Genomic DNA, 18,690 nt, shown 5'->3' on the forward strand with positions numbered 1-18,690 from the left:
AGCAAATATCATATGTGGCAATGCATTCCAATGGAGTATAATAATTTTTGATCAAACTGTGTTTTTAAATTGAGGGAGAATTATACTAAATATTCATTAAAATCTAATAAATTATTCCTCATTGTATTAACCTAACTGAAAATTTCAGTATTCTAATTTTAACTTTTTTCTTCAGAATTTGACCATATGTATATCACAATTGCACTTTTCATAGAAGTGTAATCTATCATTCTTCCCTTGTTTATCAAAAATTATAATATACAGACTATATACTGTCTTTATTGCAAATATGCCTCAAAAAATGTAAATCTACTCCATGAACAAATGATTAAAGGGTAAAGGTACTTGCTGTTTCTACTTTAAAAACTAATCTAATTCTCTCTAAATATATTGCAGCTCACTATTATGTCTGAATTCAGTCCCAGGGTTTGGTGCTGTACTCATGGTTTTAGGGGCATAATGTATCATTCAGTGTACGTAAAAACCTTCAGATATACACTTATGTACGTAAAGAAAATAGTATCATAATGAAAAATAGAAACATTGCCACAACCCTTCAGTTTTCCCTATGTAATGCACAGCTTGGCTGAAGGGGATTAGCATAGACTGATTCAAGCCTTTCCCTTCTAAGGAAAAGAGACAAAAAATAAGAAAGGACATTCATTTATTTTTGAAAATTGATGGTTTATGCACAACACCATAGCTATCCTCTCTAGAAAAATTTTACTAGTATAGTTCATGTGATGAAATACAAAGGTGAAGAAAACAGGACTTAAAATTATTTCTGAAACCAAAAGGAGGGATAAATATCTATATATTGTGAATTTTCCACAGGGACAGTGTCTCTCTTGAGATAAATAGATTTCAGGTGTCAACAGTGATTACTGTGTGACATGAGGTGTGAGAAAAGTGTTGTCAGAATACTGAAATCTGTATCAGCTCACAATCACACTAATGGTAAAAGAAAGACATTTTCCTTCCATTATCTGTGACCCTAGGGAGCTAATAATATAGTTACTATTAGGATTCAAGACAGTGGATCTCTTATACTTTTATCTTCTACAAATTCTACTCTTTTATATGTTCTTTAGTGATATGAATTTATACTTATTTCTATACCCTCATTCACAAGCTTGTGTTTAGAAACCTGACCATCCCTGAAATGCAATTTATATGGCACAAGAGACCTTACTTCACACTAATACAAAAGGACAGAACTTATTCAACATAGAAAATGTCCATCAATCTATTCTTTGAGCATCATTCTAATAGATCCTATTTGAGACATGCAGGTCTCTATTCCAAGGGAATTATATATCCTCACAATATAAAAATCAAGTTAAAATATAAAGCCATTATATGCATGAAAGGGAAAAACATTAAATTCTCATTATTACAAAAGATATAGATCATAGAAAATAAGCCCTTTAGATACCATTCCACATAGAGAGATTAAAAGTTTTGGATGACTTGAATAAAAAGAGATTTTTTAAAAAAGAAATGTGGAAAGGACACCGACCTGTGGTGTATTTACCAGAGACACACTCATTCTTGTTGTTGTCCTTCTCCCAGGGTCTCTGTGAAGAGCAAAGTTTGAATTCTTCTTGAAATTTCACATCAAGGTCTGAATGATTCAGAGATGAAATAAATACAACACCATTACAGACAATGGTAAACAACATTTATATATATAAACATTAAAAGCAAAATGATACCAGGAATCTTGACAATGTGCAGTCATGAAAGTAAGTAATGATATATTTAGACTGTAAGTGTAACCTAGTTCCTCCCACCACCCTAGATTCTCAAAGTTTATTCACAACACCTCATATGGAAATCCCTGTCACCTGACCTAAATGACACACAGCAAAAGAAAATTGAGAGGCTGTAGCTAAAGCAATTTGAAAATGTTAATAAAATTTCCCTACCCCAAATCACTAATGCAATACCAATTCTCATGACAAAATGAATTATGAAACAAACTCAAAATATAATATGAACACCATTCAATGTGGACAAATGTCATAAAGAGGGAACAAGCACAGGAATTCAAAGAAGGCAGAAACAAACTTAATGAAATTCCAGAGAATTCCTTCAAGTGGGTAAGAGAATAATTATACATGTGCAGGATGTGAACATCTTATCCAGAGATATAAAAATCTAAGGAATGCTCACTCTGAAATAAATTCTGTAAGCCTGGTGGTAACTCAATGGCCAATATGTGAAGATACACCATTCAAACAAACAAACAAACAAACAAACAAACAAAAAATCAGCTCGTCAAAGAAAGGTCTTTCATCCTAGCTGTCAGGGATGTAACCTAAAAGCCATTCTGGTCTCTATATAAGGACATGTGAAAGTTAGAAATAGAGTGTGGGACCCTGTTTTACAAACAAACAAACACACAAACAAACAAACAGGAAACCCATACAAAAAATTAGAGCTTTGTCTTCTACATTGATATCAAAATCAATTTTAAAAGTACAAGGATATTAGAAGGCTGATTCTCCTATTGGATAATACTTTTATCTTTTAAAGTTGGGTCCTCAGTGGGTCACAATCGTTTGAGGAATTTAGCTGTTGGAACATTACTGAATAAAGTATGACACTGGGGGTTGGCTATGAGAAAAAAGAATAGATAGATCCAAGCCATCTTAATTCTTTCTTCCTCTTTAGTGACTGGGGTTGAAGATGTGATCTTTCACCTTTCTACTTCAACAACATGGCAATGTTCTATGTGTCCTCCCTGTCATGGTTGATGGCTATCCTCTGGAAGCATTACCCAAAGTAGTCTTTTTCTTCTATTAGTTTCCTTGAACATGGTGCTTTATGAAAGCAGCAGACAAAAACCAATTACAGTAAAACATATTCTGATTGGATTTAAGGTTACCTTTCAGAGAGAGAATTCCTGTCATATTCTGAAACCTAATCAAGAACAGGAAGTATGTTAGGTCATGAGAACTATGAGGCCATTTTAAGAAATGGTATCATCTAAAATTATCATAGTCATAATTGTGTTGTCTTCTCTCAGTAAAAGGTAGATGAGTTAATGGACTCAGACTCACAGCATAATTTAGACATTGTAATGTATATATATGAGGTCTACATCCAGGAATACACGTTTATGAACATTTTTTGATAAAAAGAACAATGCCAGTGTTACATCTAGTTTACAGATAGTAAAGTGATGGTGAGTAAAACTGTGCTTCCAAATTCTACAACTGTCATTTTTGCTCAGATAGGAACCCTGTATCTCTCTTATCTGAAGTTGGGTGTCAATAGCTAGTCTAAGATGCTCAGTTTGGATTATAAGACCTATATACAATGGAGCATCCTTTCTTGAAGAAAGAGAGTTAGAACACCAAATACAAGAATGACTTAAAAGAAATACGTTTCTTTCTATTGTAGCAGTTAGGAAGTGTAAAGTCAGTGTATACAAACAAAATTACAAACAAGACATACAATCAAATACCTTGTGATATGATTTTATAAGAATTTTATATGAAGAAGAGTTAAATGATTATTTAATGAAGAATTAATTTGAGAATATTTAATGATAAAAATAAAAAGTTAGCAATAGGTATCATTAATATAATGTAATGTTTGTGACTATATGACAAAATCAATACAGATAATAATTTCATAAATTACACAGTGGTTTCCCTTCAGAATGCTTAGACAAACATGTATAACTAAATGACATATGTGAAAAAAGTGATAAAGTAAAATGATTTTTATAATGGAAATAACCATATTAAGATGTATAAGAATCATACTAACACTTCATTTTTTATGGATACATTATTACTCATGTGTCTATTACTGCCACAACTAAAAATATGAAACTTTTGACTTCAGCAATGTTCTTCTCTTTATTATTTGAGGTCATTGATCTAACATGATTATAGATTACACAAAAAAGGAATCATCTAAGGTTCTTTGACTTCATTCCTATTCTTTTCTTTTTTTATTTTATTTTCTTGTTTTAAATTAGGTATTTTCTTAATTTACATTTCAAATTTTCTTAATTTAAATTTCAAATGCTATGCCAAAAGTCCCTGAGAGCCTCCCACTCCCCTACCCATCCACTCCCACTTCTTGGCCCTGGCATTCCCCCATACTGCGGCATATAAAGTTTGCAAGACCAAGGGGCCTCTCTTCCCAATGATGGCCAACTAGGCCATCTTCTGATACATATGCAGCTCTAGACACGAGCTCCAGAAGTACTGGTTAGTTCATATTGTTGTTCCACCTATAGGTTTGCAGACCCCTTTAGCTCCTTGGGTACTTTCCTCTAGCTCCTCCACTGGGGGCCTTCCTGTTCTTTTCTTAATTATTTGAGCTCATCCATCTAACATGGTTAGCGGTTGGACATATAAGTATCATTTAGGATTCCTCACTCAATTTTTATAAAACAGAACTCAGGATTATATTCAGGCTCTATCATAAAAGTGTACCAGAAGTGTAAATCCCTGGAAAGAAGAGATGACTCAGGGGTAAATGGCATTTGCTATTCCTGAAAGGAAACACAGTCTAATTCTGTCTTCACAGCTATAGTGATAAAAACAGCATGGTATTGGTACACAGGCAGACAAGTTGATCAATGAAATGGAACTGAAGACCCAGAAATAAAACCACACACTTACGCACACGTGATTTTTGACAAAGAAGCCAAAAATATACAATGGAAAAAAGGAAGCATCTTCAATAAATGGTGCTAGTCTAATTTGGCTGTCTGTATGTAGAAAAATGGAAATAGACCCATATTTGTCACCTTGCACGAAGCCCAAGTCCAAGTTAATCAAGGACCTGAACATAAAATCAAATACACACAACCTAAAAGAAGAGAAAGTGGGAAAAAGCCTTGAACTCATTAGGCACCAGGGGATATTTCCTAAACAGAACTGGAATGTCTCATGCTCTAAGATCAAGAATTGAGCAGGGCGGTGGTGGTGTATGCCTTTAATCCCAGCACTTGGGAGGCAGAGACAGACGGATTTCTGAGTTCGAGGCCAGCCTTGTCTACAAAGTGAGTTCCAGGACAGCCAGGGCTATACAGAGAAACCCTGTCTCGAAAAAACAAAAACAAAACAAAACAAAAACAACAACAACAACAACAAAAGAGTTGATAAATGGGACCTCCTGACTAGAAAGCTTCTTTAAGGTACACGGCATAGTCAATAAGACAAATCAACAACCTACAGATTGGGAAAAAACCATCACTAACTCCATATGCAATAGAGGGCTAATATCCAAAATATATTAAGAACTTAAGAAGATAACCACCAAAAAAACCCAAACAACCCAATGAAAAAATGGTGAGTAAACTGAGAATTCACAACTAAGGACACCCCAATGGCTGAAAACCACTTAAAGAAATGTTCAAAGTCCTTAGTGATAAAAGAAATGTAAATCAAAATGACCCTGAGATTCCACCTTATAGCAAACAGAATGGCTAAGATCAAAACCTCAGGTGACAACACATGTTGGAGAGGATGCAGAGAAAGAAGAACACTCCTCCATTGCTGGTGGGATTGCAAACCTGTACAACCACTCTAGAAATCAATGTGCAGTTTCCTCAGAAAATTGGAAATAAATAGATCTGATGCCCCGGCAATACCATCCTTGGGAATATACCAAAAAGATGCCCCAACATGTCATAGGGGCATGTGCTCCACTATACTCATAGTGGCCTTATCTGAGATGGCCAGAAGCTGGAAACAACCCATATGTCCCATGACAAAAGGATGGATACAGAAACTGTGGTTCATTTACACAATGGAATATTACTCAGCTATTAAGAATGAGGACATCCTAAGTTTTTTAGGCAAATGGATGGAACTAGACATTATCATCCTGAGTGAGGTAACTCAGACCCAAAAGGACATGCATGGCATATATTCACTAATAAGTGGATATTAGTCATAAAAAAAAAGTCCAGAATACCCAAGATACAGCCCACAGAACTCAAACAGGTCAACAAGATAAGGGGCCAAAGTGAGGAGGGAGGGAGGGAATAACATGGGAGAGAAAGGTGACAGGGTTGGGGGGAATCAGCATCTGATATTGGGTGGGGGAAGAGGACTGAAGCCCTGAGGGCCAGAAGAATAAATGGAAACAGGCAACCTTAGGAAATAAGAGGTGGGGGACCCTCCAGAATGTACTAGAGGAGGTGAGATACTCAAGAAACCCAAAAGGAAAGACCCTAGATTAAATGCCCTTCAGTGTCGAGAAAGAACTTTTGGAGCCCACCTCCAGCAGAGAAACAGGGCATTGAGTGAGGGATGGGGTTGCAACCCCAGTCAAAATTCTGATCCATAATTTTGACTGAAAGAATTACAGTGATGGAAATGGAGAAGAGCCTGAGGAAAAGAAGGTCCAATAACAGGTCCAAAGTAGGATCCCAAAGTTGCTAAACAGGCCCAAAGTTGCCTGTTTCCATTCTTTCTGCGGGCCCTCAGGGCTTCAGTCCTCTTCCCCCACCCAATATCAGATTATGATTCCCTCCCAACCCTGAAACCTTTCAAGGTGAGGCCCCTAGGCCTAACATTATACCTGAGGCTATGGAGCAATCACAAAGACTATCATGATCGTCTTCTGAAACACCCAAGAGCAGCTGGATACAGATATTTGCACCGAACAAATGGACAGAAGCTCCTGACCCCTGTGGTTGAGTTAGGGGAAAGCTGGAAGAAGCTGAGGAAGAAGGGCACCCTGTAGGAGGACCAGCAGTCTCAATTAACCTGAACCCCCAAGACCTCTCAGACACTCGATCATCAACCAGGAAGCATGCACCTACTGATAAGAGGCCCCTAGCACATATGCAGTGGAAGAATGCTGGGTCTGGGTTCAATCAGGGAGCATGCATCTAACCCCTGGAGAGATTGGAGGTTCCAGGGTGTTTAGAGGTCTGGTCAGGTGGGGAGGAGGAGGGGACATCCTTATGGAGACAGAGAGGTGGGCAGGAAGTGTGGGATGTGGAATAGTTAGAGGATGGACCAGGAGGGCAATAAAATCTAGAGTGTGGAAAAAATGAGAGGAAGGAAGACAGGAAGGAAGGAAGAAAGAGAAAGAAAAGAAAAGAGTAATAATAAAATAATCTCTATGCCCAGAAAGTGCATCCAAGCAACATACATAGGAGCTGCTATGCTTAAGAACAAAACAAAGCAAACAAACAAAAACAAATGTACTTCTGTTTTTGTATTGTTGTTTTTTCTAGGAGTAAAGGTTCTAAGGTTTTAAAATGCTGACTCAGAATAATCAAAAGAGAACCTGGAGTAAATGATTGTAATGATTTGTAATTCCTAAGGAAGTAGCTTATGCAAAGGAGTTTTCATCTGCAAAGAGCTATTTAGAGACTTGTCGCCACAGAGTACAGAACTGTCAGCTTGCATCCATCATTAACAACAAGTCATTCTCCACCACTCCCATTAGCTCCTTAGGACCCTTTCCCACCCAAGGCAGCTTCTCTGCATCTGTCCACCATGATTGCTCTTCAGAATCTCAACCTACATGAACCATAGCTACAGGAAGGGGAAAAACATGGAGTAGGAGAACCTTATAACTCCAAAATAAAAGAGCAAAGTCATTAAATGGGATATTCCTTAATGCTTTTTTTCTTCAGCACAGTATCCCATCAACATCTATAGAAAATTCTTACTGATATAAACCACATGATGCAACATAGAGATAGCAATCAGAATGCTTAAAGCCTGTCTGAAAATTGCTGGGAGCATTTCTACCTCATAGAACATGTTTAGAATTCACCTTATTTCATTTGACCTGCAGAAACAGTACATGTATTTATTAAGTGTGTTGTACTTTTTTACAGAAAACCACCTCAGGCAATGGCTCAATCTAAATGGCAAAGATCATGGTGTAGTGGCTATTCCTGGTTGTCAACTTGACTATATTTGGAATGAACTACAATCCAGAATTGGAAGGCTCACCAGTGACCTTTATCTGGAGGCTTGGAGATCCTTATCTGGATCTTGGTTTGGAGATCTTGAGCCATAGTGGCTATGGATTCCAGAAGATTGAATCTCCGAGTTTAAGGAACACACCTTTAATCTGGGCTACACCTTCTGCTAGAGACAATATAAGGACATTGGAAGAAGGGAGTCTAGCTCTTGCTCCTTCGCCTGCTTGCTGTGTGAGACTGAGTAACTGCTAGATCCTTGGACTTCAATTCACAGCTGCGACTGAACAATTGTTGGGAATTGGGCTGCCAACTGTAAGTCATCAATAAATTCCTTTACTATCTAGAGACTATCCATAAGTTCTGTGACTCTAGAGAACCCTGACTAATACAGAAGTTGGTACCAGGAGTGGGGTATTCCTGTGACAACCTGACCATGTTTTGGGGAGGACTGTGGAAGGACTTTGGAACTTTGGGCTTGAAGATCCATTTGTTGTTAAGAGCTCTGTCAGATGCTGTGTAGGAGCTTGGAAGATAATGTTGAGAACAGTGCAGAAGATGGAGGTCTGGTTTGTGAAATTTCAGAGGGAAAATTAAAGACTCTTTTCAGGGCCATTGCTGTTTTGATTGTGAAGATTCTGTAGTTTTGGTTAGCTGGGGCTGAAGAATCAGTTGTGATTAACAAGATAGCAGAACTACTAAAGCAAAAACTTTGAATTACTGGGACTATTGATGCTGGTTAGCTGGAGCTAAAAAATTAGCAGTGATTAAGAAGAGACCAGCATCATTGAGGTGACATCTTCTGGGAAGTGTTTTCTGAAAGCACAAAGAGGCTGTGTTCCAGAGATAGTCAAGGTTGTACTCCTGAAGCAGCGGGACTTGGTAATATATAAGGGTCACCCAGGTGGTACTGGTTTTGAAGGCATGAAGGGGTCACGCAGAGCAGCTAAGGCTCGACTCTGTGAGAGGCCATGGAAGGCCATTGGTGAAGGTGCAGCTGCAGTTGCAATTGAAGGCCCAGGACTAAAGGGGTCATGCAGTGTTTTGGAGATGCCAGTACCATGAGATGACCACCAAGAGCAGCAGCAGCAGTGGAGTACAGGCATCTGGAGCCTAGAGGACGACGCGTGTACTACAAAGGGCATGGCTGGAGAAGTGACCCAAGCCCTTGGAGGAGCCCAGAAGATTGTGAGTTGGATCCCAGACACTGGAAGGTTGGACACTGATTTTTGCTTTTGATTGTGACTGTGCCCTGATATTTTCCCTCTTGAAGGAAGAAACTATTTTAGTGGAGCCCACAGTTAAGAGACTTTTAATTGTAAAAAGACTTTGGATTTTAAAAGAGATGGATATTTTCAAGAGATTGAAATTTTAAGAATATGTAAAGGCTGTGGGATGTTTAAAGTTATTTAGACCTTGGGGATGAATAAGATTGTAAGGGTTGAGGCTTACTAGTGATGTTTTTGTGTGTCAAGTTGACAAGGGGTCAATTGTACTGGCTAGTTTTGTGTCAACTTGACACAGCTGGAGTTATCACAGAGAAAGGAGCTTCAGTTGAGGAAATGCATCCATGAGATCCAACTGTAAGGCATTTTCTCAATTAGTGATCAAGGGGGAATGGCCCCTTGTGGGTGAGACCATCTCTGGGCTGGTAGTCTTGGGTGCTATAAGAGAGCAGTCTGAGCAAGTTGGGGGAGGCAAGCCATTAAAGAACATCCCTCCATGGCCTCTGCATCAGCTCCTGCTTTCTGACCTCCTTGAGTTCCAGTCCTGACTTCCTTTGGTGATGAACAGCAGTATGGAAGTGTAAGCCGAATAAACCCTTTCCTCCCTAACTTGCTTCTTGGTCATGATGTTTGTGCAGGAATAGAAACCCTGGATTTCTTCAAGATGATAAACTTGTCATCATATTTACTTATAACCACTCATATCAGTGTCTAGTGCACACTGTTGAGAAGAAAAGTGTAGCTTTCTAACTTACTCCTCCTTCAAGATGGACTTGTTTCTGCTTTACTTGCATGCAAAACTTGGTGTGAGGTCACTTATCAATTGAAACTTACCTGGGCTATTTAAAAGGTAGAATGTTACAATTCAGCTCATAAAAATCTGCTTAAAACTTCATGTGAATGCTAAATCATTGTTGGATGTATAGGACAATCCAGCTACTGAGTGCCAGAGAGAAATTAGTGTTCAGGACCTTATAGCACCAAAGAACATGCTTTTAAGCTTGTCCCTGTGACTATATCCTCTCTTAGATCTGCTTCCTGCTTTCTCTACAAGCTTCCATCAAGCAGATCCATTATGAGTTAACACATGGACTCTTAACTGATTAGGCTAAACAATTCTTCAATTCCCTATGCCTTGTGGAAAGACCTTCCCATACACATGCAAAAGCATGTCATACTATTCCTCTAGACTGCTTTTAGACAATTTTAATATTAAATTGTTCATTTTATTTTATTTTGTTTAGCCTTATTTATGAATGTTCGTCCTGTATGTGTATGTGTGTGCCACGCTTGCATGCTTTCTCTCAGTGGACATCAGAAGAGGAGGTCAGATTCCCACAAACTGGAAGTCTAGGTGGTTATGGAACGTGATGTGGTGCTAACAGTCTAATCCTGTTCCTTTGCAAGAGCAACAACTTCTCTTCAAATTTCATCCATCTCTAAACATGTAACATATAACCCCATTTATATTAGTCATGAATGATTCTTGTTTAATAACCATGAACTATTTTATAGTGTGGGAACATCAGTGGTGAGGATTAAGATCTGAGTCTCATGCTTATACCTTACATTAAGAAAATGGTGGAATCTGATACAACCCATTTTCCTTCTGGAGCAGATTTCTTGGTTGATGGGATGCTGGATAACAGCATTTTCATGTATTATAAATTCCTTCACAATTAGGGTGCCTCCTCATAAAAGTGAATACCTAAATACTTCATATATAGGATAAATCTTCTTTTCTCACATTACAATGAACCCATAAGAGTCTCCAGCTCTGGGTTCCATGGATACAAAATAGTTTTATCATACATAGGGATCCTTCCTAATTGGTAAAATATTGATATGAAGGGTCAGCTGTCCTTTAACATATCCAGGCTTCACATTCCTCTCACTCTCTTTCCTGTACTGTTTCTTGTGTCCTACACAACACTTCCAGATCATTTTTAATTTTTAAATAAAGTTTATTTATTTCAATTTTTTAGGGAATATGATCTTTGACTGCATGTAGCTCTGTAGACTTCAGAAATGCAGAAGCTATAGCACCAAGACAATGGTAAAAGATATTCTGGACCTGCATAGTGCAAGAAGAAGTGCCCTTAACTGGAGAGCCACATCTTTGATTCTCAATTAGCTGCTGTGGAGACATAAATCAATAAATATTGGGACAGGATTCATGGAGCATGAAGGCTACCTTCTTAGAGTGCCAGGGTAAGTGCCAGCACAGTCAGGAAAGATAAGTGAGGTGAGAAAGATATTTTGAGAAATTTGGAAGTAGGACACTGGTTGTGAAAGACATTTTCACATAATTATGTACATGAGGGCTTACAAGCATGAAAATGAGTCACTCGAAAATAGGAAAAAAGAAAACATCTTCAATAACCAGTGCTGGTCTAACTGGCAGTCTGCATGTAGGAAAATGAAAATAGATCCATATTTGTCACCTTGCACAAAGCTCAAGTTCAAGTGGATCAAGGACATCAACATAAAACAAGACACAATCCAGGAAATAGAAGATAAAGTGGGAAAGAGCCTCAAACTTACTGTCACAGGGGGAATTTCCTAAAAAAACTCCAAGACAGAAAAGGATGTGCAAAGTTTCCACAATAACTTATCACAGTACAGCAGTGCTTGCACATAGCAAGTAAGACTTAGAATGTTTTCAGTGTTCAAATAAGGATATGAGGAAAACAAGTTTTCTCCAATTACAAGAAACATAATTCTTCAACTCAAGACCTGCAAGTATCCCAAGAGAATAATCCAATCTGATAAAATACTTAACAGGATATAGAATAATACAAGAAAAATCCAAAAAAAAATGAGATTTGGTTTTATACATTCCTAAGGAATAATCTGATAACTGAGAAGAGCACTCAGTGTCTAAAAGGTTCTTGGATATGCTGGTTTAGCATGCAAACTGCTAAAAGGATCTCTGTAGGCTGATGGGTGTAAGGTGTCATTAATGGTTCTCCCTAGATGATGACCCTTGTGCTGGAATACCAACCTGTCTGACAATGTATGTTGACAGGTGTAGTAGTGACAAGTAGGTAACAGAAACTTTACTGGTTTGAACTAAAGTCAGCCTACAAAGGAAATACAGACATGGAACTGGAAGCTCAGGCTGAAAAAGTGAATTTATAACTGACATACTGCTATATGTAGAAATACGGAAATATATTTAAATTGTTGGTGCTTTCAGCCCAAGTCAAAGAAACATGGTTTGTAAAGGAAAACTGCCAATTCAGAGAGAGCTGAATAAAAAGCCAGCAGTGGGGGAAAGGCAACACTGTAAAAGAAGGAGAGAGTGGAGTTATGGAAACCCATGCTGTCACTTACCATGGAACATGGGATTATGAATATATGACAGCCTGGATACCCATCCAAAACCTTCCTCAGAACATACATGAAACACAAGGATAGGATGAAAACACGAATAACAAGGGACGGGACAGGGATAGAAGACATGGTAACTGTGTAAGCACTCTGGGACACTTCATGTGCGAAGGCCATTCACCTGAAAAGGCAAGCACTAGGAGATTTAGAGAGCACATATTAAACTCTAGGAACTTTGTAATATCTGCAATACCAAAGAAACCAGATAATGCAAATCCTCTACCAGAATGTTTCTCTGTGAATATTCTAACAATTGTAATATTCATGAAATGAGTATAATCCCTAATTTATGTGATAGAAAATTTATTGACAACAGGAATTTCTGTAAAACAGAAATTGGAGATGCACGGAAAAACACATTGCTGTCATAAATTTACAATATGTATAACTTGATGCCCTGGGCATTTGTAGACAGACAGCATCAAGTGTGTAATAAAAAATGGGCATAGGAATACATGAATTTTCAGGGAGTAATGAGGACATTTTTCAAAGTATGTCACTTCATGATTCTTACCTGTGACATACAGGCTGAGTATCGTTGTCATTTCTACCAGCAACAGACCATAAGTTCCTGCTCAAGTGACAGATGTTGTACTTTAAATTCAAAAGTAAGAAATACATAAAATAAATGTATGTCCGGGAATTGTTTTTATCTAATTGTATAACAGGAAAAGCACATCTTCCATTTCATGGAGACTGAACAAGAGCTCATTCTAGAATGGGAAGAAAAACCCATGGGTTTACCTACTTCCACTATGAAGTCAATATGAACACTAGGGCTTCGACTTTAAATCTTGCAACTGACATTTCCTCAAATACACACCTGATCCTGAAGAGACACAATTCCACATGCTTGAGCCTTCCAGTCAAAGTTTACTATCACTTGTTTCATCAAATCTGTTTTACAGTAGATAAACTCAAATAGCAACATGCAGTGTGCAAACATTGGGACTCTTGAGTACTAAAAGGCCATAGCATTGTAGCCTAGCATTCCCTAGGAAAGTCTCTCAGATATTGGATTCCTGTACTCTCTGGTGTATCTGCCTATTGTCACATCTAAGTGCTGTAACAATGTTTATCTCTTTCCAGATGTCTTGTCCTAGCCCTTACCATCAAAAGAGGTGATATTATATTAGCATACAGTAGTACTAAATATTTATCCATAGCTTAAAATCAGGAGAGTATGGAATCATATTTTTCAAGCCCTAAGAGAAAATAACTGGCAACTGTAATGTTAAATTCAGAAAAGTGGCTACAAGTATTGACAGTGTAAAACATATATTTTCACACAGTGTGTGTGTGTGTATATATATATATATATACATATATATATATATATACATAAGTTTAGACACCGTTTTACTCAAAAACCTACATAGAAAATAATCTAATGAAAATATACACAAAAGAATAAGACATAAAATTTTCATGAGAACTTCGGAAAGAAGACATTTTTTTTGTGAAGAATGAATGAATATAAGAACACTAGGAAATATTCCTCATGTCCTACATAGTAAAGCTCTTTCGCCTACAATGAATGGAGACATTATGAACCATATTTTTGCCACTCATAATGCCCGCAAACCTTCTAGATTGCAAATGCTAAGGAATACAGTATGGCAAAGGACAGATTTTCATTGACCAATCAGCAAAGAAGTTCACAATGAAACTCTTGGTAGAAGTCAGAATAGATAGCACAGCTATCTACATAATGAAGACTATTATATGTAAATCTTGGTTTTCAGTTCAGGAAGAAATTCTGCCAAACTAAACTATTGTGTAGGGATATTCAAGCCTGTTCTGACTTAGGGTGTGGTTCAGCACAAGGCACACAGCTTTCCTCACTGTGGTTGGAATACAAGCAAGCCTTTAGGATTTGCTTTAATCCCAAATAACGAAAGTACATTTACTAAGAAGAAGGAGGTGCACATGTTTGAAAGTGTTGTCTAACTGAATGGCAGAAAATGTGAAATATCAGAGAAAGATCTTAGAGAACAGGATATGCCCAACACTCCTGAGATGAGAGAGGAAGGGGAAGCTACTTAAGGAAGAGAAAGACAGTACAGGAAGAAGAGATGGTAAAGGAATACAGTAGGGTGCATGGGCAGGAGTACAGTACAGTTGAGAGAGTAGAGCCACAGAGAGGGAGAAGGACACAGTTTTACTGGGAGAGTTTTACAGAGTCAGATTGAAGAGGGAACATGCTAGGCACGGGCAAAGACAGAATGAGCAGGAGAAAGAGACGGAGCCAGAAGATTTAAAAATGAGATTGCTACAGTTAATTTAAGGCCAAGCAGAGCAATTCTGTGTCTGAGAACCAGGCTGAATGAGTCAGCTGGGAGAGTAGTTTGAGCCTGAACAGCTGAGTTGAACCAGACAGTTAAGAGTTGAAATGAGGCTGGGCAGTGGTGGTGCATGCCTTTAATCCCAGCACTTTTCTGAGTTCGAGGCCAACCTGGTCTGCAGAGTGAGTTCCAGGGCAGCCAGGACTCTACACAGAGAAACCCTGTCGGGAAAACCAAGAAAACATTTTTTTTTTTTAAAAAAAAAGGAGTTGAAAGGAACCTAAAAGAAAGGGGGAACTTAATCCGCAGGAAATTTCAGGGGTTGAAAACACTCTAGGACTAAATAAGATTTTTAAGAGGCTAGAGGCTTACAGGACTAGGCCATGGTAATTAGACGACAGGGCATATGAAACTGGCAGTAGGAAGTGACCAAAGTCCATCTCTTGGTGAAGATGTAATATTTTAAAAAGCTTTCAAACATTGTAGAATTGCTTTTTCTCTGACAACACTCAGGGTTAACAGAACCTACTATATATCTTCTCAATTGTACATTGCTGCAATCCTGTCTTCATGCTTCAATGAAACCTAAGGGGTAACATTAATAACTAAGACTATGAAGACGCATCTCTGGATGCTGTATTTACATCAAAGACTACATATACCTCAGTGTGAAACTAATGGAGACTATAACTTTGTTAGGTTAATGTTAATATTTACAGCAATATGATGGTGCTTTATAACGTAACGAAATTTTCTAATTCAATCAAATCTCCACCAATTCCCCATATGACAAATATCTACAAAGCTCTCTCAGGATGCCTACTCAGTTCCCTGGAGAAAGGGAAATGAGATGGCAAATGGAGGAACAGGGGAGTTAAGAAAGCATGAACGAATTTGAATTACAGGAGCTTTATAAAGGCTTTTGCAAAGACAAACCTCCCGGTATACAAACTCCAGATGAAGCCAAGAATCTATAAGGATACTTTAGAAAAATATTCTGGCAACCATAAAATTGATTAAAACATCACCATGAACCCAAGTCACAGGATCTCAAACTTCCTGACAATGGTAAGATATCCACAACAGAATTGTGAGAGTAGCGACAGAAAATGCACCCCTGCTCCACATGCCTGCCCTGCTCCTGCCCATTTACCAGCCCAACAGCTCCTCTGACCTGGAAGGTGACAGGACCAGCTGCTCAATGTCCTAGGAGGCCAGCACAACAACTGCAGCTTAAGGAAGTTTTCAGGTGCTGTAAATACTAGGCACTAGTCTCCCTCCAGGACTTCCTGACCACGAGGCAGCCAAGGTACCAGGAGAAGATGGAACTTCCTGTCATTTCTGCCTGGTTCCTCAGAGCCCCTCCTTCTGAACCCGCCCAATACTCAGCAGCTTCCTGCCATTCTTCTAAACCCATCTACTTCAGGGCTTTTTAATTAATTAGCTTCCCAATTCTTGAGAGCAATTTTTGTGGGTTTGGATTTTTGCTTGCTTGCTTGCTTGCTTATTTAATTCGTTGATTGATTTTTGGATTGATTGATTCTTTGTTTTTATTTCGTCTTTTTCTTAATCTTATCTAATGAAGCAGGAGGCCCACCCTCCCCATCAGGAACCACTCCTCCAACTCTGTTGTGGAAACACAACTTCTCAGGACCTACTCTGCTCAGCTTCCCACAAGGTTGCTGCCAGACTAGACCAGAACTGAATGTAGTAGGACACTGCACCTGGGTTCTGAACCCTTCAGATACAACGGATCCTGCCTAACTTCTCATATTGGGAGTCTAGAATCCTGGGCTAAAAATGCACACAATTAAGCACTCCCTCTGAATTCTGATGCTCAATACCCAAAACAAAGTAAAACTAGGATACAATGTCTTTTGCTCAAACTATCAACTATGTATGTATCTTATAAAGAGAGCAATTTACATGATATCCAAGGTAAAGAATAGAAAACCCAGAGTCATCATCAAAGAGATCAAAGTGTGTAAGCCACATATATCAACTGAAAGAGGACAGGAACAAAATGATTCCTGGGCAAGAGAATAATAGCAAATGCCTGAAGGAAAGGAGGACAACATAGGATATGAAAATTGAGTTCAATATGTGCTTAGAAATAAACAAGGAAAAGAGCCTGAAAAGAAAATGCAGTAAGGCAAATAATAATAACTCATAGAGAACGTGTGGGAGACAGATTATTAGACTTGGACAAAAGGTAGAGGAGCTGGATGCCTTAGTCAAAGAAAATGATGAATTAAAATGATGTCAGATTTAGGCACAATATTATTTACTGCTTGAAAGGTGAGGCAATAAATAAAAATTCCTTTGAATAACTGTCTAGATTTTTATCAAAAGAAAGAATAAAGAAAGGAAAGAAGGAAGGGAGGAAGAGAGGAAGGAAGGAAGGAAGGAAAAAATAAAAACAGACCTACAATACATACTGCACTTTTTAGCCATTTGTTCATAGAAGATTCCCTGATTGTGCTCTATAATACTCTATGTACACCCATGCATATCTTCATAGGCTGGCGAAAGGAGACTCGAGAATTACCCAAGTCACCTTAGAGAATATGGCTGGAAGTCAACTCTTTTCATGATTGTAATGAGTTCCAGGATTCTCTTGTGACCTCTGAGGTTCAAAACCTGTTGTGATGACTGTGAGAAGTTAAAATGGATTCTAGGCCAGCATGGAAGTGAGAGCTCAGAAGCACAAGTCTAGACCTGATGGTCTTTCTTTAGAGAACAGGGTTCTGAGCCCATGGACACCTTCCAGAATGCAGGGCTACTTGTTACCCATTGTGGTGAGTTTTAAATTTTCCCATATTGTGCTTATGTGAAAAGAAAAAAAAATTATGTCAAAAGTTCACAAGTTAATTGATTCTGCATATGTGGATAGATTAAACACTGGTGATTAATAATGCATATGAGTTAAGAGAAGAATAAATAACCTTTCCCTCAGAGATAATTTAACTAAGTGCGAGTCCAAAGATGAATTCTCTACTTCCTGTTATCTAAGCCTTCCATCCTCTGTGTGTCTATTCAGTTAATTTAAACCTGTAACTTGCTGAATGCTGCCTTGTATATATCTCTCTTCCTGTGTGTCTACCTTTTGTCTCCATGTTCGTGTCTATCTGTGTACTCTGTGTGTATGTCTGTTGGCTTTTGTATCACCATTGCTGGTCTTAAGAAAGACCTTTGCAATATTTTCGGGAACATCAAGAAAACCCCATCACATGGGGAAGGAATGGTATAGTATACAGAAATCTTTAACAGAGTTTTAAAAAGGATGAGGTAACTGGCTCCAAGTGATCAAGAAAACAAACATTTACAGACATCACTGTTTATCAATCAGTACACATAATGGTATATTCATTTTGGAAGATTGTACTAAGCCTCTGCATTTCATGCATTCAGCAAATGACACTCAGGCAGTTTCTGGACATGCCTTGAAAAAGTACATAAATTACCATTGTATCAATCAATTATCATTGTACCAATGCATCACGTTAGGTTTTAAAAATTGATAACAAGAGAAATACAAGGAAAATAACGTTTCTTTTTACATTGTTCTTTGAAAAAATGCTAAAACATAAAGTTGAATACACAGTAGAACTGCAGTTTTAAATCTTAAATTTCTTCAAGTTGCATTAATTCTGGTTGTAAGGTCCAAGAAAAATCACCATCTATTAGAAAGTAAGAACTTTTGTATACTGCATTGCCACACTTGTGGTTCTGCAAATGCATAGGAAAGCACCATGGTACAAGACTCCATGAAGTTTGGATGGCTGTATTCTTAGTAAGATGTCTGGAAATATTAAAAAAAAAAAAAAAAAAACCAGAACCAGCTTATAAGTGTATGAAAGTGATTCTA

The 18,690-nt window shown here is 38.0% G+C and overlaps 1 protein-coding gene across 11 annotated transcripts in view; it reads right to left on the reverse strand.

Annotated features, from left to right (window-relative positions):
- Positions 1–18,690, reverse strand: part of Zfp984 (zinc finger protein 984) — a 58,256-nt gene that overhangs the window by 5,728 nt on the left and 33,838 nt on the right. For 6 of the 11 annotated variants that reach the window (XM_030253008.1, XM_030253007.1, XM_030253006.1 and 3 more), the window contains one exon: positions 1,520–1,624. In XM_030253008.1, coding sequence (XP_030108868.1) covers positions 1,520–1,549 — 30 coding nt within the window. In that variant the 5' untranslated portion in view covers positions 1,550–1,624. The remainder of the gene's footprint in view (positions 1–1,519; positions 1,625–18,690) is intronic. The other 5 variants (XM_030253010.1, XM_030253009.1, XM_030253003.1 and 2 more) reach the window with 1 other exon arrangement.

This window comes from Mus musculus, chromosome 4, assembly GCF_000001635.26.
Source record: "Mus musculus strain C57BL/6J chromosome 4, GRCm38.p6 C57BL/6J".
Taxonomy (NCBI): domain Eukaryota; kingdom Metazoa; phylum Chordata; class Mammalia; order Rodentia; family Muridae; genus Mus; species Mus musculus.